Source organism: Pelophylax lessonae (assembly GCF_965119305.1).
Source record: "Pelophylax lessonae genome assembly, chromosome: 4".
Classification (NCBI taxonomy): Eukaryota; Metazoa; Chordata; class Amphibia; order Anura; family Ranidae; genus Pelophylax; species Pelophylax lessonae.
In genome coordinates this window covers 596,185,357-596,206,940 of record NC_138771.1, presented here as the reverse complement: position 1 = coordinate 596,206,940, position 21,584 = coordinate 596,185,357, and the positions used below count along the sequence as shown (strand labels likewise).

The window sequence follows — 21,584 nt, the reverse complement described above, 5'->3', positions numbered from 1 at the left end:
CTTTACATATGAAAGGTGTCGGATTTCTTACACCTTACACGCCGACATATGTCAAGCTGGTTTCCTTGTTACTTCAGGGAGAGATTATGGGCTTAAACCTAAGACAAGGCAACCTAAAATAATCCCTGTACCCACACAGCAAGAGATGAGAACTAGGGGAGAAGAGGAACCATTTTTTCTTACTTGATTCTCTGCTCCCCCAGTAGATGGCGCTCCCCTACGATCTGCTGTGGACTGTCCCTCATTGTCCTATTCATCACAACCCATTGCAGGGCTATGGACCCTGTTTTGGTCTTGATGTTGTCAGGACCATAGATCGCTAGAGCATGGGGGGTAAGAAGCTACAGGGACAAGCAGAGAATTGGGAAAGTACATTTTTTTGGGCTACCCTAGACCAAACGGGCAATTAACCCTTGCAGCCCCCACTGTCTGCAGGGGATTTATTTTAGTTACCTGTATTTGGGCTTTACATCGATTATTTCCTGACTGACTGTGCAATATCTCCATATCCTGAAAGGACCCTAGGTATAAGTAGGTTGTGTGCCCTGAGTTTCGATTACCTTTATAGAAACACTCAGCTGTTGCCATTAGGGAGCTACCTTGTTTAGGAAAGATTGCCTGATATGGCCTTCAAATGGCTTGTCACAGGAGTGGATTTCCATTATAAAGCTTGTAACAATGTTTTTTGCTACAAAATCTTGTGAAGAGACATTTTGTATCCGACAAAGGAATTTCAGGATAAGCATGCTTAAAAAAAAAAAAGTCTGAAAACCTCAAACTTGCCTGCAATTAGATTCTATTATGTGTACACCATTTGGATTTTTACACTTCTCATATTTAACTATGTTGCTCACTGCATGGCAAATGGTCACCCATGAACGGGTGCTCTAAATTCTACGTAAGGTACTGTATACGTTTTTCAGCTTATAGGAGGCTCCCATGGGGTAGAGGCAGAAATAGTGCCGATTTTTAATAAGGCAACTTTGCCTTTTATTTTTAAGTGGGAAAGGGTTTGGAAAGGTACTTCTCTTGAAAAATGCACTGTACTACAATGGTCTGATACTTAAAGGGTTAGTTCACCTACTAGCACCCTACACCCTCCCCAACACCCTTGGTCCCTGATGTGCTTACCTCGCTGGGTGCTGAGCTGTAAATGACCAATTAGCCCATGTAGGGGTCTGGTGATTTGAAATCCATGCTGTTCCCCCTCTTCTCCATGTAGGACTTCCGGGGGCGAATCAGAGCGATTCTGATTGGTCAGTGTCAGCACAGAGCATTGCTCTGATCCCCCCTGGAGTGCTGCATGGAGAAGAGGAAGAAAAGTGGGGATTTTCCAAATCCCCAGGGAAGGGGGGTGGGGGGGGTGTGGTTGCAGGGGGTGTAAGGTGTTGTTAGGTAAACTAACCCTGTAAGTATCCGTCCATTGTGGTACACTTCATTTTGCAAGAGAAGTATCCCCCAATCATTCCCATTTAAAAATAAAAAAGACAAAGTTGTCTTAATCAAAGTCAGCACTATTTCTGCATACACTGACAGCTCATAACCCACGGATGTAGGCTCAGCCAGTGTTACTAACCATCAGTATTTTTACTGGCAGCCTGTAAATACCAGGCACTTTTCTCCTACCAGTAAATGTCAGTGATAGGAAAATGTTGCCAGTAAAAAATATGGTTGTGATGCTTGGCTCAGGACTATGCAAGCCCAGTTCCGGTCTAGAGCCAGCCAAGACTATCCAAGTGCCTGCTACAGCGGCGCCGGCAGGGGGCCGGCCTGGCAGAGGCGGTGCCTGAGTGTGTCGTGTGATGTCATGGTGTAAGGGAGCCGAGCGGAGCGGATGAAACCTTCTGTGCGGGTCTGCGGGATGGAAGCAAAGCAAGCCAGGAGCGGGACCGTCAGTGCTGTTTGGACTGGAGTGGACTGAAGAGACCACCTGGCGTGGAGAGAGACTGTCACTGTGACTCAGGAGGGAACGTGTCAGTGAGGTGTCATCATCATCTGTGCTGCTGTCAGGGTCACTATGAGAGTCAGTTTCGTATGTGTGTGACTGCCCATTCTAATTTCCTATCCCCGAGCTATTTAGTTACTAAATTGAAAACAAAATAAGAAATATGTTTGTCTTAATATCTACCTTAAATCACATTGCAATTGCATATTATACTTGTTTGTAGCCTAAATACTGAAATTTGCACTTAAAACTGTAATTTTGTAACTTTTTAGAAATGTCAGTAAAAACTTGGCTGACCAGTAACTTTTGGGTGTTGTGTCAGTAGATTTTTATCTGTTAGGTTGGCAACACTGGGCACAGCTGGAACGGGGGGGGGGGGGGGGGTCATCTTTTCTGTAAAAGGTGAAAACTTTAAAGAATTTGAATAAATTGATCAACTCGTTAAATATATGCAGTATAGGAGCAGGACCATAAGAATCTCTCAGAATGCTATGGACCAGTCACTATTGCTATGAAAATGGTTCACTCAGACTGAAGCTGGGGTGCTATGCTTTTGTTATAACAGCCTAAATGTCCCAGCCTGGAAAAAAAAAAAAAAAAAAAAGATATATGGCACCATATTTTTGGGAAAAAAAAAAAAGACACACCTGTCACACCCCCTAGTCATACATGCACAAAAAAAAAAAAAAAAAAAAAACAATTTGTGAATGCGTATAGAACACATTTCTGCTCCCCAGGTTTTTCATCATCAGATCACATGCTAACCTGTATGGAAAACTTAGAGTGAACCAGTCATCCAGTGCTGGGACAAGGTCATATAGCGCCCAGGGCGAAGATGCCAAACTGCACCCCCCATTTCCCTTAGGGTTAGGGTCAGGGTTCCCCCATCCCTGCAAAAAACCATTGCACCCAGGGCAGCCGTCCCTTCTTCCCACCCCTTGTACCGGCCCTGCAGTCATCAGTGGACATTGTAATAACTTGAATCTCAACACCTGCATTTGTATAAAACTGCAGTCTCAGCTCTCATAGATTACTTGCTGGTTGACTATTTGCATCTATTATCTCCCTGCAGCAGTAAAATGAGTGTTAAGCTGTAAGGCCCTCATCGAAGCGAATCAATCTTCTGCCTGAGCTCAGTGCTGATAACAGAAACTTAAAAAATGGCATGTAACAATTGACATGTCAGTATTTCATAAAAAGTTTTGTTTGGTATAATAAAATATAATAAAACTGTCAGACAAAGAATTAGGTGTCCTAAGTCCTGTGCTCAGAGAGGAGATCAATCAGCCTTTGTGGGGGTCAATATTAACAATGGGTTGACATTTGTGCTTGGACAGGGTGACACTATACGTAGATACCAACACATACCCATCCCTGAGAGATAAGGCTGCACTATTATTACATTATTTTAAATACTATATTATTATTTTATATTAGAGCGAAGATTCAAATTCCTACAAATGCTCATCTAGGACTGTTTCTCGTTACTTTTTTTCTTCACAGAACGGGTTGCTTTTTATCTGAAATGACACTGGGGTTGTCTTATGTGGTCAGTTAAAATGCAATAAATATTTAGAAGGATAATCCCATGCTATAATTCTATAACATAAGGGGAGGAAGCATGGTTAGGCTGACAGCTGGCCTTAGTGGACAGATGTTTCGACCTGCGGCTACGCTAAACCATTTGTGCGTTGGAGATTTCCCCACGATATAATCTTCTTTATCTACGCAAGATGCTAGATCCACTTACTTGTATTAATAAGAAACTGATTGGAAACTCCCGGATGGTCCACATCATGGATGGCAGCTGCAAACAATGCTGCTAGGACCTCCAGATCTGTAAACACGGCCTGGGGAAGAAAGACACTTTAGCGATCAGACACAGACAGGGCACCTCATGCGTTGTGTACAATGCACCCATACTAGAAGACCAGAACAAGTCTCCGTGAAAAAAAATAAAAAAATCAGTAAGAGCGGCTTCAAAACAGGGCTTCAGGCATGCTTTTTAATGCCCTCTTAATGCCAGTCAAAACCCCTGTCACTAAATAAAAAGTTAGCTTACTTCTGTTCACACCTTGCGTTTGCTTTGGCTTGGCTTCAAACATTATACCCCATGCACTTGTATGGATTTTTTAAGACATGTCTGAAGGCCCTATTTGGACACATGAATTTATTGCATATTTTTGTCATTCATAGGAATTTTTATTTTTGTATTGTGTTGGCACACGGCACTGAGTGAGACCATTTTGTTGTATACATATGGTATATGAGGTTTTGTTGATTAGCGCAGCACTTTTCATACACATCTAAACATTAATGACCGGTGGTCACGAAAAGGTAAATAAAAATCTAAAGAAATTGTATTAAAGAGCATTCAATTTTATCTTCATCATCTTATAAAAATGATGCTATGGGAGATAAGAAGAATAAAAGGTCAGTACAATGCTACGGGAAGAGCCTGCTTTTTATTTTTTCTATTTTCTGTGGTATAAAGGTTGGGGGTTACCTTATACACACCAGGAGGAAATTATGATTTCTAGATCAACAGCCGAAAAATGGAAGGAATTATAGTGTGATGGCAGATTTTGTTTTGGCTGACTCCGCTGGAAAGATTGCGGCTTTTGCTGAATACGTGAAATGTTTATACTCTGTATTTCCTGTGTACGGCTCAGTATTTCACTGTCATTCATTATTAAACAGAACCCAACACTGAAATGACTGAATTGGCTGGACAATCTAGGAGTGCAGAGAACTGTGAAGGAAATAAGGTGGAGGCCGCTGATCACGTCATCAGGCCCTGGCTCCTGTTACTTGTGACGTCCATGTTGCCATCTCCATCTGTTTACATTGTGCATTATTAACATTTTCAGAGGGCTCTGAAGGATAGCCTGTAACTCCATCATATGCGCTCACTCTGCGATTTTGGTTTGGCTATGGACTGAGCCTACTAAGAAAGTGGCAAATACTTCTAACTAGTTCTGCTTCTTTGGATTGGACATTGTGGTAGGGTGCATTTGGGGGGGGGGGGGGGGGAAGAGAGGGGCATCAGAAAAATTTTGGCTCAATAGTTGCAACTCCAGCCTTAAAATAATGGGATTTTTGACTTACTGTAAAATCCATTTCACTGATGTTACTTGACGGACAGAGCTCCTGGTATTCATAACCATCGGGTTATACTGCCCCCTACAGGAGTAGGACACTAGGCAGAAAATAATTCTGGCTACACCCATGGGCAGTTCCAGGGGGTATACTCCCTCTCTCTGCTATAGCCACTTAGTTTTGTTACAAGCAGTGTCAGGAGAATAACAACTCTACAGAGGGGATGGGTGCTGTGTCCGTCAATGAACATCAGAGAGATGGATTTTACGGTAAGTCAAAAAGCCATTTTCTCTTTCGTTCATGGACAGGCACAGCTCCTGGTATTCATACCCATTGGGACGTCCCAAAAGCAGTGTTAAACATGAGGGGAGGGAACTAAAAAAGTTTCCAAGGCTAAACATTAGCCAACCAGGCAACAGGAGCTCCACCAAACAACTGGAGCCCACCTGAAAAAAACAATACACCCTCAAAGAGGATCAGGTACTCTTAAACAGCATCCTGAAAAACCTTGCTGTCAAAGGAAGCAACCGCAAATGCCAACACATCCACTTTATAAAACTTTGTAAAAGTGTGCACTGACGCCTGATGACGAAAGGCTCAGGAGGCACTAAATGCCCTAATAGAGTGCGCCTTGACAGGGAAAGGAGGAACCTGACCCCTGATGGAATCGGCCTGAACCACCGTCTGTCTGATCCATCTGGAAATGGTGGCAGAGGAAGCGGACAACCCTTTTCGAGGTCCGTCCGTGAGCACAAATAGAGTCTGACTTCCTGAAAGACTCTGTAGCTGCCAGGTACACCCTAATTGCCCGGACGACATCCAAGGCATGCAAGTCAATTTCGGATGTTTAGGCCTGGAACACAGGGAAGGCAACATAGTGTCTTCATTCAAATGAAAATCAGAGACAACCTTTGGAAGGAAAAACAGACAGGGGCAAAGAACCACCTTATTCTTGTGAATCACCAGATAGTGTGAACGTCAGAATAACGCTGCCAGTTCCGAAACTCTGCACGCAGAAGTGATAGCCACCAAAAAGGCCACCTTCTGTGACAGCATAAGCAGGGGAATCTCCCGAATATTTTCAAAGAGGCTTCTGTAGAGCTGAAACCACCAAATTGAGATCCCAAGACGGCAACGGAGCCCGCACTGGAGGGACCGTAGGTCGGACACCCTGAAGTAAGGTACGCACCAGGGAGTGTGTGGCCAAAGGTCGTTGGAAGAGGACCGCCAAAGCAGACACCTGACCCTTGATGGTACTCAAGGTCAACTTCTGTTCAACCCCCCATTGAAGGAAGGTTAAGATCCGAGCCACCTAGAAGGAGTGAGGATGAACCCCAAGCGACTCAATGTACACCACGCAATGTACATCTTCCACGTACGATGGTAGATTTCCCTAGAAGTAGATTTCCCCCACAGGTCCACCAGCCCGTCTGTGGCGTCCACCAGAGGATCCAGTGACCGAGCCACAAACCTCTGCACCTTTCTGTTGAGCCGAGACAATCACCGGGGGGGGTGCCTCACCGGAGACGCAGCTGATGAAACCCCTCTGGATGAAGGGACCACTCCCCTTGGTCCGAAGCCTGCCAACTGAGGTGACCTGCTTGCTTTCCACCCTGGGAATATGTACAGCAGAGGGGGCTGGAACGAACCGTTCTGCCCACCTTAGAACCTCCAGAGCTGCCAGGACACTTCTTGTGCCCCCTTGGTGATTGACATAAGCCACGGTCGTGGCATTGTCCAAATGAACGCACACTGGACAACGTCCAATGATCTAGACACAGTCTGATTGCTCGGAGTTCCAAGACATTGATTGGTAGTTTGGACTCTTCCAGCATCCAGATCCCCTGAGCAGAATGCTTGCAGAGGATGCCTTCCCAGCCAGACAAAGCTGGCATCCATGTTGACCACTGTCCAATACAAGGGGAAAAGGATTTTCACAGCCGAAGCACCGGAGAACGAAGCCACCATATCAGGGACTCCCTCGTTCACCGACTCAGCCAGATCTGATTGTCCAGAGACTGCAGAGTCTTGTCCCATTTAGTCAGAATCTCCCTTTTCCTCATATGGAACTGTGCAAATGCAACTGCCTCGAAGGTAGACACCATCAAGCCCAGCACTCGCATGCAAGTCTGGAGGGACGACCATCTGTTGGACAGCAGGAGGCAAATTGCAGCCTGCACTTTCTGGAAAATTTTTTCCAGAGGAAGGAGCACTTTGGCTAAGGCCTGAGTCTAGAGTCAGGCCCAGATTGTCAAGCTTTGTTGACAGAGCCAGAGTAGACCTCTTAAAATTCAGAATCCAGCCGAACTCCCGCAGAGTTCGCCATGTGATCTCCAGGTTTTCCACCAGAGCAGAGAGTGACTTCGCTCGCAGAAGGAGATCGTCCAGGTAGCTTAGTACCACGATCTCCCATTGGCGTAGCAAACCTAACACCGGGGCTAACACTTTTGTGAAGACCGAGGAGCAGAGACGAGACCAAAAGGTAACATCCCAAACTGATAACGCTCCTCTCCAACAGCAACGCAGAGAAAATGTTGGTGACTGCCACCACTGTTCAAATGGATTTCATTCTGAACTTCTGTACCCGTACAAAGTAGTTTAGCGCGCCATGAGGTTTAGGATTGGACGCACTTTGCCTTCCTTCCTGGGGACTGTGAACAGGTTTGAGTAAAAACCCTGAAAACCTTCCGAAGTCGGAACCGGGACAATCAGTCCTTGAAGGAACAGGTCTTGTATCGTCCGAAACAGACCCTGTGAGCCAAGGGTCTTCAAACTACGGCCCTCCAGTTCAGAAACTACAATTCCCATCATGCCTGGTCATGGCTGTGAATGTCAGAGTTTTCCAATGCCTCATGGGATGTGTAGTTCCGCAACAGCTGGAGGGCCGTAGTTTGAGGATCCCTGCTGTAAGCGGTCTGGGGACAGGTGCAAGTCGGAAGGAAAGAACCTTGCCGGGGAACAAGAGCGAAACTCAATCTTGTAGCCAGACCAAATTACTTTGTGGATCCACTTGTCTTGCACCAGGGAAGTCCACGGAAAGCAGCGAAGATGTCCCCCACACCTGATACGGGTGAGGGCAAACCTTAATGCTAAAGGAGCCTTATCCATCTGGAGAAGCCCGATCTTGGTTTGCCAGACCAGGTTTGTTTGGATCCTACTGAAGAGACCCTGAAAAGGTTTGAGCCCTTGTCAGTCGACCCTGAGGGACGAAAAAACTGCTTATGAGCTGAGAAGGAAGGCCCACGTCTACAACAAGGCTCCTTGCCCTTAGTAGCCTGTGGAAGAAAAGTTCTCTTCCCCCCCGTGAGACTTTTATTGATGTCATCCAGGGTAGCTCCAAACAGGCAATCTCCTTGGAAAGGAAGATCAGTCAAGGCCTTTTTTGAAGTCTGATCCGCAGACCAACACTTGAGCCAAAAGACACATCGAAGGACCACTGCCAAAAGGCGGGCCGTCAGGGGAGTTGCATCCAAAGAGGCATCACAGATAAACTGCAGCCCCTGGACCGGTTGGTCTGCCAGTTCAGCAAAGGCAGGGGGGAGCGGTTCCCCCTCCAGGTCACAGCATAAGGGCTTAGCCCACTCGGTCAGTGTTTGCGACGATAGGGTAATGGTGAATACTGGCCTCATTGCTGAACCAGCCAGAGTTTACATATTGCGGGCCACAGCCTCCACCTTCCGGTCAGTCGTTCCTTAAAAGGCCAGAGACTCCAACCGGAATCATGGTTGCCTTGTTTAATCTGGAAACTGGAGGGTCCACCACTGGTGGCACAGTTCACTTCTTAAGAAGGGACTCCTCATAGGGGTAATGCCTAGTAATGCGCTTAGGAACCCCACTGGGACACTTTGGTTGTGCCCACTCTTTAGCGAAAATTCTGTCAAAATAGGCAGGGAAAGGGAACACCTTTGCCGCCAAAATCGCCGCCCAGAGGGCTCCACTGTCATAACCGCCACTATTTTCAATGGCAAACCACAGCAAAATGGCCGCCGGACTACACAATCATGGTCGCAGTGTATAGGAATACACAGGCTACAACAAAATGGTGGCACCACAAGGCATACAGGGACGGGAGACCAGGTCTCAGGGACAGATCCAGGCAGGATGGGGGGCCCTGGCAGGAGCCCCCCCAGGTACAACCCCCCCCCCCCCAGACCTCGATCTTCCGGTCGCCGGCAGTGCATCCTCCTGGCCCCCATTGTTAGTAAGCGCCCTGCCCCCACCCCAGGAACAGTGGCCAGACCACCCAAACAGCCCCAGCGGAGGGGCCCATATCCACCCCAAAACCCTCCAGGGGAGAGGGGGGGACAGCTACTCACCATACCAGGAACCATACCAGGAACCAGATGGGCACCACTCCAGACAGAAGTCCTCTCCATTGAAATGGGGGTTGTCAGCCAGGAGGAACGCTGTGAGGTGGGCCGAGACCTCGTCATATGCATCCTCGTGAGGCGTTTAACTCGTAAGCCAGCCCCCATCCAGTGGGACTATGTCGCAGGTGACCTAGTGCGGAGCTGAGGTCTGCACGTGCTCACTGTCCAGACTGGGGTGACCACTGGTTCTAGATTATCCAGCCTGTCGCCCAGTCCCAAAAAAATTCTATCCAAAGAAAAAAAAAATTGCCAAGACCAAAGATCCCAGCAAGGAACTAGCCCCTTACTCCTGACTAAGCAGAAAAAAAAACTGAGTGGCTATAGCAGAGAGGGGGAGTATACCCTCTGGACTGCCCTTGGGTGTAACCAGATTTTTTTTCTGCCGAGTGTCCTACTCCTGTAGGGGGCAGTATAATCCAATGGTTATGAATACCAGGAGCTGTGTCTGTCAATTAACGAAAGAGAAATCCTTTTTTTTTATGTGGAATATCATATTAAATATGGTACATTATTCAAAGGGCCGATGTTACAATACAGATCTCTATGGATACATAGTAAAAATGAATTATGTAGAAGTAAATACAATCAGCCCTACAATACCAATAAAAGCTGAAAAGTACCAAGAACCTTAAAGGTTTTAGGAAAAATTATTTGATGTGTGACATTGAAGAGAAACTGCTCCAAAAATGCATTTCTCCATTTTGGCCTGAGAGGGTGGTCTCTTTAGTTTAGCTTTTTCTTTCTGCATACAAACTAAAAAAAAAAATCCAGGCCAATGGGGAATTCCATAAACCCCTACAGGGGAGTCTCAAAACTATGGCCAGCAGGCCACATCAGTCCAGGTACAAGATTTTATCTAGACCCCATCTAGAGTCAATGGCGTAACCACAATGTGCACTGACTGAGAATTAAGGTCAGCAGAGAGTGTCTATGGTCTGCACTTCCAATGTAATGGGCACACCTATGCTAGTAAGCCTTCCATCTGTGGCAGCCTTCTGTAGCATCAAATAAATGTTATATGAGGACCTTTGAAGACATCAGGGGTCACATTTGAGGCCCTCTAAAACTTATAGGTGGACAACCACCAGGTTAGACACTCTGAGGTTCTTTATTATGCTGTGTTTCTTAGGGAGATTTCCACTCATTCCTGTCTGGGACATTTTTAGTAGATTGAGGAGGGGATGAAACATTTGACAGTGTTTTTATTACGGTATGTGTTTTTCGGTTACAGTGACAACCTCCCCCCCATTTCTGCTTTGAATGTCAAAGGGACAGGAAGTAGAAACATCTCCTCTGCGGGTTCACACAAATTTAAAACCAAAAGTCTTCCCTACACTTTATAAAACAAACAGACAAAAAGAAAGCTGTAATTCAAAAGGTGGCAGCCCACAGAGGGCTGGAAAAATAAAATACAAGATCCAATGACAGCTTCATGAATCTGCAGAGTTGAATTCTGGCAAATATGGTCCCTCCTGTGGCCCGAATTGGAACACTATTGCTAGTAGGAATAAATGGATGGGACCACCAGTTAGCTTGGCTAAGAAGCCTTTCGATTTTCCTTCCAGGGGAAGCAAAAGACCAGCAGACGGTGAAAAACACTGTCCCTCCTCCCCCAACACAGCAAAATGGTTATGTCTAAGTTGTATTTCAACAAAGATTTAAAAAATACATAAAACCAGTAGTAGCAAAGACTATTTATGGTCTTCTTCAAAGAACCCATTTGTAATACACTGGTACATAGAAAACCCCAGTCTACTTAGTATTGCCTTACATCTAATGCCGGTGTGGAGAGGAGGACATGCGTGGACTGCGTGACGTCAGCGGCGTGCAAGCTGTTGTGGTACGCCACATCCGCATGGTAGTGGTCTTCTAGGGTCATCAAGTAAGTGATTAACGTGTCCACAGGAATCTTAAAGGTCTTACAAATCTCTCTCTCCTGCAGAACAGAAAAAGGTAGAGATTATTTATAGCAATGTCTCAGCTTCCTTCAGTAAAATCACAATTGGGTGGCCATACACTCTTGGGTGTCTCCTAGTTGACCCTACAGACTGAGAAAAAGAAGTCTATTGATTTCCGTACATCCACGCTAAACGTGGATGGACAAATTTCCCCTGTCGGCTGCTGTATTTCAACAGTCTGCATCGAGAAATTTCAAAACAGTGGCTGTAGAGGATTGGCTGATCCGCCTGACTCTTTCAATTTTCTGTTCAAAAGAGGTCAGGCGAAGTGGTGCATACAGGGCCACCCATGGCTATTTATGGTTAGCTTCACACACATTGAAGAAGCTCAGAAAGGTAGCCTTTATTTATGTTTATGCTTCACAAATATATAAATTATTCATCTAAGTGCTCTCAATTAAAGGGAATCTGCCACCTGCCAATTCAGAACAATCTGACAGTGTCTCTTGATAGCTCATGCTTCCCACTTACACTTACCAGCCACCCCTCCACTTCAGGAGTCCACCTTGGATACACTGGGGTGTCCCACAGTGTTCAGGCCTGGCAAATGGCCATTCAGCCTTGATCACTGTCACATACCTAGAAGCCCTGTATGGTTGGAGAAACAGACAAAGGGCTCTGACACAGCGGGAAGTGGTGCAGATGGGTAAGGTTAACTTGCTGGGAAGACTGGGATATCAGCAGGCACCGAATAGCAAAGTGACAGCGTCTCTTTAAGTGCTGTTGGATCTGCCCTGGAACATGATAAAATCAACACCAATAGTTTTAAAGTCAACTTTACCCCCCCCCCCCCCCCAAACCCATCCACAGCACAGCCCTCGGAGCAAAATTCATACCATCAGACCGAATACAGAGATCTTTCCTGTATGGCCTTGCCCAGATGCCATGCAGCCTTTTCTTGAAAAAAAAAAAAAAAAAACCCCAGCCTGGCCCTGCATATTCATGCTGCACTCATTCATTCCTAATTCTTAAGGCTGGGGCCTCATTAGGGATACAGTCACCTAGAAAAGTATAGATCAATCTATAGCAATGAGTGAGTCTGTGGCACACGTGTACAGTAGACACAAGGCCCAGCTGGGACTTTCTTTCTGTAAAGTCAGTGTAGCACCACTAGAGGCCAAAGTGAAAACCCCCAGAACAGGGCTGAAGGTAAGTAGTTTGGTATGCGGACAACACTGAGGGGGGGGGAGAGGGGTTGTAAAGGACAACTTTACTAAATCTAAAGTCCTTTAAATTTAGATTGACTGTGCAGCAATACAGACAGTTCTAAATAGAACACTCTTCTAGATGAGGCAATGCAAAAGCCTTCTTTGTTTACACTGCTTATTAATAACATAATAACACCTAGAAATTAAAGCAGTTGTAAACCCAAAAACACAAAAAAAAAAAAAAAAAACCTGCAAGACAAAGGCATAATGAGCTAGTATCCATCGCATACTAGCTCATTATGTATTACTTACCTCAGAACGAAGCCCCAACACGGACCCCCGGACATCGCTGCGGGCGCTGCCATGATCCCTCGCCGTCTCTTCCGGGTTCGCCGGCTCCGGCGCTGTGATTGGCCGGAGCCGCGGTGACGATTTTCCGGCAAGCTCCAGGCAAGGGAAGCTGAAGGTCCGCCGGACCTTCAGAGCGCATGCGCTGCTCTCGTGAGCGGCTGCATGCACTGCAAATATCTCCAAAACAATGCCGGTTTAGGAGATATTAATTGTACCTACAGGTAAGCCTTATTATAGGCTTACCTGTAGGTAAAAGTAAAAAAAAGTGGGATACTACCGCTTTAAGGGAAAAGAACGTGGGTAAGGCTCGGTTCACATTTGTGCGATGCGGGAATGCTGCGAATATGCAGCGTGATCCCGCATCGCATCCGCACATCTGGCAGTTCACACTGCCATATGCGATACGCAGGGGGTGTCAATTAAATGTTAACGACACCCCCAGTTTGATCGCATATCGCAGTGCGATCTGCAAGTTCGCACAGAATCGGATCGCACAAGTGCGAACCACTGTGCGATCCGATTCTGAGGCGGCTCAAAAAATGCCTCCTGTGCGAGTTTGCTGCGGGTGCGCTGCGAATTCAGCCATACAAAGTGTATGGCTGAACTCGCATCCGCACAGGAGATCGCATGTAATGAAGGAGCAGTGTGCTCCGAATTACATGCGATCAGCCCATCCGCACAAGTGTGAACCGGCACTTAAGGTAAAAAAAAGGGGTGTAAATGACAGGTATGTTACATGAATTGCTACTTATAATTAATAATAATAATGAATACACCTCCACTGTGTGCACATCTTCCCCACTCAACATACCTTGCCTAACAACACAGTCAACACTATCCTCCTTTGAACTGGCTACTATTGAAGAGGTTAAAAAAAAATGTTCTCAGATGCCCGCCTAACCACCTGTTCCCTGGATCCTGTCCCCTCACAACTACTACGGACACCCTCTTATTCTATCCTATGCCCCCTCCTCAAATCTTCAATCTCTCCCTCTATAGTGGCACCTTCCCCTCCCCTCTTTAAGTATGGGAGTGATCTGCGCATGTTTTAAAGTCCTCACTGGACCCCACCAACCTGAACAACTTAAGACCCATTTCACTGCTCCCATTCGCTTCTAAACATCTACAACCCTAATGCCCCATACACACGTGCAGATTATCTGCAGACTTTTGTCTGCAGACTTACCAAAACCATATAATATGAGGTCAAACCTAAACACTTTCAATTTGTATGCAATCCGGCAGGCCCTTGCACTACATAGAAAAGGTAAGTCTGCAGACAAAAGTCTGCAGATAATCTGCACGTGTGTATGGGGCATTAGTCTACAACCGTCTCAGCATCTACCTCAGTGAAAATAACCTTCTTGATCCCTTACAGTCTGGCTTTCGCTCGCAGCACTCCACAGAAACTGTCTTACTAAAACTCACCAACGATTTACTAACTGCTAAAACCAATGACCACTACTCCATACTCCTATTACTTGACGTCTCTGCGGCCTTTGATACTGTTGACCACCTGCTCCTTCTTAATAAACTCTGTCCCCTTGGCCTCCAAGATTCTGCTCTATCTTGGTTCTCAACCTAGCTATCACAGCGCTCCTTCAGTGTTACCCACAACTCTACCTCCTCCTCCCCATTGCCCCTTTCTGTGGGGGTTCCCCAAGGCTTTGTTCTTGGACCCCTCCTCTTCTCTATCTACACCGCCTCCCTTGGTCACTTGATAACCACCCACGGCTTCCAATACCATCCATACGCCGATGACACTCCAATCTATCTGACTACTCCTCACCGCACTTCTTCAGTCTCCTCTCGCATTGCTAACTTACTTACTGACATATCAACATGGATGTCGCACCACTTCAAACTAAATCTCTCTAAAACTGAGCTGGTAATATTCCCCCTCGCCCATGTCCCCCCTCCATGACTTTTCCATCAAAATTAGTTATGCAACCATCAATCCCTCCCCTCATGCCAGGGTACTAGGTGTAATCCTTGACTCTGACCTGTCCTTTCAGCCCCAAATCCAATCATTGTCAAAAGCTTGTAGACTTCACCTCCACAAAATCTTTAAAGTTCGCCCCTTTTTAACAACTAAAACCACCAAGCTACTCATTCACTCCCTTGTTATTTCTCGCCTCGACTATTGCAACTCCCTTCTCATAGGCCTACCACTCCATAGGCTATCCCCTCTTCAGTCTATCATGAATGCTGCTGCCAGGCTTATCCACCTTACCAACCTCTCAGTGTCTGCCTCCCCTCTCTGCCAATCCCTACACTGGCTCCCAATTGCCCAGCGAATTAAATTCAAAATACTAACCACAACATACAAAGGCCAATCACAACTCTGCCCCGAGCTACATCACCAATCTTGTCTCAAAATATCACCCAAACTGTCCTCTCCGCTCCTCTCAAGACCTCCTACTCTCAAGCTCCCTTGTCTCCTCCTCTGATGCTGGTCTCCAGGGCCTCTCCCATCCTCTGGAACGCTCTACCTCAACCTGTACAGCTATCTCCTACTCTAGCTGCTTTCAGGCGATCCCTAAAAACTCATTTCTTTGGGGAAGCCTATCACACCGCCAACTAATCTTCCATCAGCTCATTCCGTACTGTTACAACCTCTTTTAACACTTGCCCCACCCGATTAGATTGTAAGCTCTTCTGAGCAGGGCCCTCTTAATCCTCTTGCATTTTATTGTATTGTAACTGTATTGTCTCCCTTTAATATTGTAAAGCGCTGCGTAAACTGCTGGCGCTATATAAATTCTGAATAATAATAATAAAAAATATATACTAGTATAATAAATAAAACTCTGTATGAAGTCCCTACACCTGTACAGAGATTGAGATATTTCTACATCATTACACTTTTTTTTTTGCAGGTTCTCGTTCTGGATCTGTCAAATGTTTGAACCAGTTTGGTGACTTGTAGGTGTTACAACAGCTTTTTTTTATACAAGTGTGTGAAATAAGAACTGTTGTGACCCCTATAGTCACCAAGCTTGTTCAAACATTTGACAGGTCCAGAAAGAGAACCTGCAAAAGAAAATGTGTAATGATGTAGAAATATCTCAATCTCTGTACAGGTGTGGGGACTTCATACAGAGTTTTCAAACAATATAAGTAGCAATTCATGTAACATACCTGTCATTTACACTCCTTTTTATTACCTTTACCCACGTTCTTTTCCTTCAATTTCACCTGGTAATCCTGCCAGCAACATACTTCATGTCCTAGAGTGGCAACATTCACTCCACACCACACTGAATCTATTAGGCACTGCCACCCCAGGCTGCTCTGATTTGGACTACACTGAAAATTCTCAACAAACCTCTGCACACTGCTATATACCCTTTCTAGAAAACTTTGTCATAAACAGCAATTTTTTGGTTCACACATATTGCAATATAGGTTTAAGCTGGTCAACTGCATCAAAGTACCGTAATTCCTTTATGGCCAGTCCCTACCCTGCTCTGCAAAATGCAATTGCTCCAGTGAATATAGTACCTATATGGGGCAGATAGACACAAGCTGTGGGAGAGCTACAGGCTTCAGGCCTGGCCACTGACCTGCAATGCAATAGAATAATGGTAATGAGCTGGACCACAAACACCCTCCCCCCATCTTCAGCTCCATTATGTAAGAAGGAAGGGTATTGAAGTCCACAGAAGAAAACTGGTAAAGCCAATATCATTGTTTGAGACTTCAGTTCAGAGCACAGGAAGTTACAAGGACACTGCAGGTATTTTCTGTATCTGCAATAAATGTAGTTGGCCTAAAAATAAAAATTTCATGCAGCCACCAAATTTAGGACTGGTAGGCTGCAGTAGATTACATTTTTGTCCTTGGGTTTATATAAACTTTAAGGCTTACTATAAAGTAACACACACAATAATTCAGAAATCTTCATAAATGAGGCTCAAGGTGGTTCAGTAATGAATTCCCTGTTCATGGATTTCTCTAACACATCTTAGTGAGGCCCGAGGATGCTACTTACCTGGAATATGGTGAACAATATACAGCTCAGCGGACGGTTATTGGAAAATTCCGCTACTCTGAAGATATTAAGGCCCCACTTGTTTAGATTATCCAATTCCTAGAACATACAGAGAAAGGTAGAGACTTAGGTGTACGTTTAGTAAACCGTGTTGAATGGGTGTTAAGTTGTGTTAGGTCTTATCATAGAGAATCAGGGTGGTAATTTCCTAAGAGGTATTGAATAAACCGGGTTAACTAAGGTAGGAACCAAATATCTCCTCTCTGCACCTAATGGTGTTGTCTCTGTGATAACTACAGTGTTAGTTAGGAATGTACCTGATTAATAACCTGTGCTAGCTCAGAAGAGTCCTAAAACCAGTGTAAACTTGGTGTTAAATCCCCTGGATTTAACACCAATTCAGACCAAGTGTACAAGCCTTTTTTCAGTGTAGAAGAGGAATTTCACTGCTCATTGTGGTCAATAAGTGCTTCAGGACAACACTATTGTAGACTGCAGGGTATGAGTTCATATAGAACCCTGTGTCTGCAGCATTCACATATCATGCATATATAATGGCAGAGCAGAGTCAACATCTATGCTGAGAAAGGAGAGCAGTGGACCTCAATGACAGAGAGGTGCATATTTCCTACTGCATGAGACCACTATCTTAACCCAGTCATACGTGGATCGAAATTTGGCTGGTTCAGTAGGGACCGAATTAAATTCGATCAATGTATGCAGGCTGGTTGTACAGAAGTCGAGTTGTAGATCCAACTTCTGTACAACCAGCCTGACAGGTTTTTCCCGATCAATTAGTGATGCCAGCTATAGCCTGCAGTACTGATCAGTATTCTGACAGTGGGGAAGTATCCCTGCCATCAGAACACAATAGCTTAGTGGAAAGGATTCCCCCATCCACATAAATCGAGTGTGTGAATGGGTGAATCAAGTCATTTTTTCGTTTAACTCACTGGTTGAACATGGTACTTTTGTACCATGTGATCTGGTTACAGTGCGATTTAAAAAGTAGTGCATGCACTGCTTTTGGTGCAGCGTAGTGCGATTTTAGCCCATTTAGGGCCGGTTCATACTATGCCTACACATGAATCGCACAGGAATAAGCTGTGCTTTCCTGTGTGATTTATATGTGGTTCGGTGCAGTGTGCGATTTCAGCCCATTCATTTTGAATGGATTAAAACCACACCAGGCTGCACCAAAAGTAGTGCATACACTGCTTTAAACCGCACTGTAACCGTATCTTTTGTACAATGCAGTCCAGTGCGGGCAGGTGTGGAAAAATGCAATGCGTTTGCAACCTGCATTTGGGATGTTATTAACTTTCTACTGACACCCACTGCAGATTGCAAATGGAGTGCGTTTTGCATGCAGTCTTATGCATTGTATGCACTGTACATTTCTGTGAGATTCATGTCTGGGCATCGTGTGAACCGGCCCTAAAAGAGAAAAAGAAATGTGTCTGGAAATGATTGCAGTTAGCTAAGGTGGGTGGGATGGCAAGGTAATATATTAAAAAAAAAAAAAATCTTTGTGTATAGGTTTTTTTCTTTGTTATATTTTAACCCCCATAACTTGGTTCTGAGGATTAACCTATGCTCCTTTAGGGTGGAGGATGGTAGGGCAATAGTGGTTTAAAAAAAAAAAATAATAATATAAATGGATTTTTGTAAAATCTTACCGTAAAATCCTTTTCTCTTAGCTCATCGACAGACGTAGTCCTCGGTGATACACCACCTTCGGGTTATGTTACCTCCGCAGGAGCAGGACTAGACAGGAAATTAAAAAGCTCTGGCCACACCCTAGGGGCAGTCCCAGAGGGTATATCCTCTCTCTCTCTGCCTCAGCAAATCAGTTATGTGAAAAAGCAGTGCTTAGAGAATTTAACCCAACCCAACTCCAAAACAGAGGGGCGGGGACTACGTCTGTCGATGAGCTAAGAGAAAAGGATTTTACGGTAAGATTTTACAAAAATCCATTTTTCTCTAGCGCTCATCGACAGACGTAGTCCTTGGTGATACACCACCTTCGGGACGTCCCAGAGCAGTATCACAACTGAGGGGTGGGAAAATGGAAATCAAATCCCAATCTAGAAGGCCCAACCGGTGCCAACTAGAAGTTTACAATGCTCATCCTTAATGATGAGACTCAACAAAAAAATTTTCAAACAGAAAAAAACCCTCGAGGTAGACCACCGGTCTCCTCAAATTGCGGCCTGCAAAACCTTGCGGCCAAATGAGGCATCCGCCGATGCCGTCACATCAATTTTATAGAATTTTGTAAAGGTATGTACCGACGACCAGGTGGCCGCCTTACATACCTGGACCACTGACGCCTGATGGCGAAAGGCCCAGGAAGTACTGAGCGCTCGAGTGGAGTGCGCCCTAACAGGGAACGGAGGACTCTGACCCTTAATAGAATAAGCCTGTACCACCGTCTGTCTAATCCATTTGGCAATGGTTGCGGCAGATGCAGGCAAACCCTTTCTGGGGCCATCCGTGATCACAAAAAGTGAATCCGTCTTACGGAATGATTCCGTAGCTTTCAGGTATACCCTGATTGCCCGAACCACATCTAAGGAATGCAACGCATGTTCCCGATGATGCTTGGGCTGAGGACACAAGGAAGGTAGTACAATATCTTCATTCAGATGAAAATCTGAAACCACCTTAGGAAGAAAAGATGGCTTAGGATGAAGTACTACCTTATCCCTATGAATCACAAGGTATGGGGACTGGCATGATAATGCAGCCAGTTCTGACACCCTGCGAGCAGAAGTAATAGCCACCAAGAAGGCCACCTTCTGGGATAAAGTAAGCAAGGGAATCTCCCTGATGTTTTCAAAAGGAGGTTTCTGTAGAACCGACAAAACCAAATTAAGATCCCAGGGCGGTAAGGGCGCGCGGACTGGAGGAGCCAGGTGCCGCACCCCCTGGATGAAATTCCGCACCAAGGATTTGGTAGCTAACGGCTTCTGAAAGAAGATAGCTAATGCTGAAACTTGACCCTTGATGGTGCTCAAGGCTAGCTTCTGCTCAACCCCTTGTTGCAAAAAGGCCAATATTCGAGACACCGAATAGGTACGTGGAGGAAATCCTAAAGATTCGCACCACGCAATATAAGTCTTCCATGTGTGATAATAGACTTTGCTGGAAGTCGCTTTCCTTGCTTTAATAAGGGTAGGAATGACAGAAGTAGACAAACCTCTGTCCTTCAGTACTTGGGTCTCAATGGCCAGGCCATTAAAACCAGCGACTGTAAAGCACGAAGGTAACTTGGTCCTAGAGACCACAGACACTCCCTGAGACGAAGTTCCCACGGAACGTCTGCGACTAGCATCTAGGACCACTGGCGCTGATTGGATCTGAACCAGGCGTCCCTAGAGCTATCTGGCCCCGACCATCCGAGAAAGTCTGGTCGTTTTCTGTTTCCACACATTTATCAGATACCTGATAGTTATCAGGAAGGGTGATCTTTTCTGGTTGAACCTCAGGGACCGAAGTCACCCGACTAGAGGCTACTTGGCCTATCTGGTCAACCAGATCTGATTCCTGTGAGGTATCGGGACTAATCTTAGGAAAGGGTAAAGGAAAAGATCTATTCAGGGAACGGTAACTACCGCTTCCTGTGGTACTTAAATGTTGGAAGGGAAGAATCGCACCGGTAGTAGTGGTTGATGCTCGATCTGATGTCCTGAATACCGGTGAAAACGTCCCCCCACCCTGAAACCGGGTGGGGGCGCACCTTCAGGCTGTGTACTCCTTTGCTTCGGGTCTGGCTGGGTTGGTCCTCTGCTTGTCCGACCAGCCCTTCTTGAATCCTCCTGGAGGAGTCTTGCCTTTCCCGCTAGTACCAGCCGGGCGCCCTTTATGGGCGGTAAAGAAAGGTCATCGCTTGTTGCGAGGTCCCTTAGCTTTTGCAGCCTGTGGCAAGAAAGTGCTCTTGCCCCCAGTGGCATCCTTAATGATTTCATCTAGGTTGGCCCCAAATAGACGATTCCCCTGAAAAGGGAGATTGGTCAAGGTCTTTTTGGAACCTAGGTCAGCTGACCAGCATTTTAACCACAGCACACGTCTGAGGATCACTGCTAACTTAGATGCATGCCCTAATAAGGGAGTTGTGTCCAAGGCTGCGTCACACATAAACCGTAGCCCTTGTATGATCTGTTCCATCAAATCAGATGTCTCCTGGGGAATATCTTTTCCCCTAAGATCTTGGCGTACCATTTTCGCCCATTCCGTAAGTGTCTGGGAAACTAGACCAATAACAATTACTGGTCTAAATGCTGACCCTATCAGAGAAAAGATAGTGCGGGACTCTGCTTCTATCTTTCGATCCACCGGATCCTTAAAGGACGAAGTGTCCTCCACTGGAATAACCGTGGCTTTATTCAGCCTGGAAATAGGCGGATCCACGACTGGTGGTACCGTCCATTTCTTAATGATGGATTCCTCAAACGGATAGCGTCTAGCAATACGCTTGGAAATAGTAAAGGTACGTTTAGAATGCTCCCATTCTCCTTTAATCTGATTACCAAAACATTTAGGTACCGGAAAAGCCTTCGCCATCTTGATGGGCTTATTAGTGCCGAAAGGCCTCTCTGTTTCAGTTGCCTCTGCCGGTAAAGCCTCAAGTTTTAAGGTTTCTTGCACTGCCACAACTAGTGCGTCCACCAATGCTTCTTCCTGAATTATAGCAGGAGAAGAAGCGTCCTCCTCACT

At 45.7% G+C, this 21,584-nt stretch overlaps 1 protein-coding gene across 5 annotated transcripts in view; it reads right to left on the bottom strand.

Moving 5' to 3' along the window:
* PDE4A (phosphodiesterase 4A) overlaps nucleotides 1-21,584 on the bottom strand; it is a 546,165-nt gene that overhangs the window by 24,544 nt on the left and 500,037 nt on the right. For all 5 annotated transcript variants that reach the window (XM_082256201.1, XM_082256202.1, XM_082256203.1 and 2 more), the window contains 3 exons: nucleotides 16,866-16,964; nucleotides 11,186-11,350; nucleotides 3,696-3,795 (listed from right to left, as the gene is read on the bottom strand). In XM_082256201.1, the coding sequence (XP_082112327.1) occupies nucleotides 3,696-3,795; nucleotides 11,186-11,350; nucleotides 16,866-16,964 (364 nt within the window). The remainder of the gene's footprint in view (nucleotides 1-3,695; nucleotides 3,796-11,185; nucleotides 11,351-16,865; nucleotides 16,965-21,584) is intronic.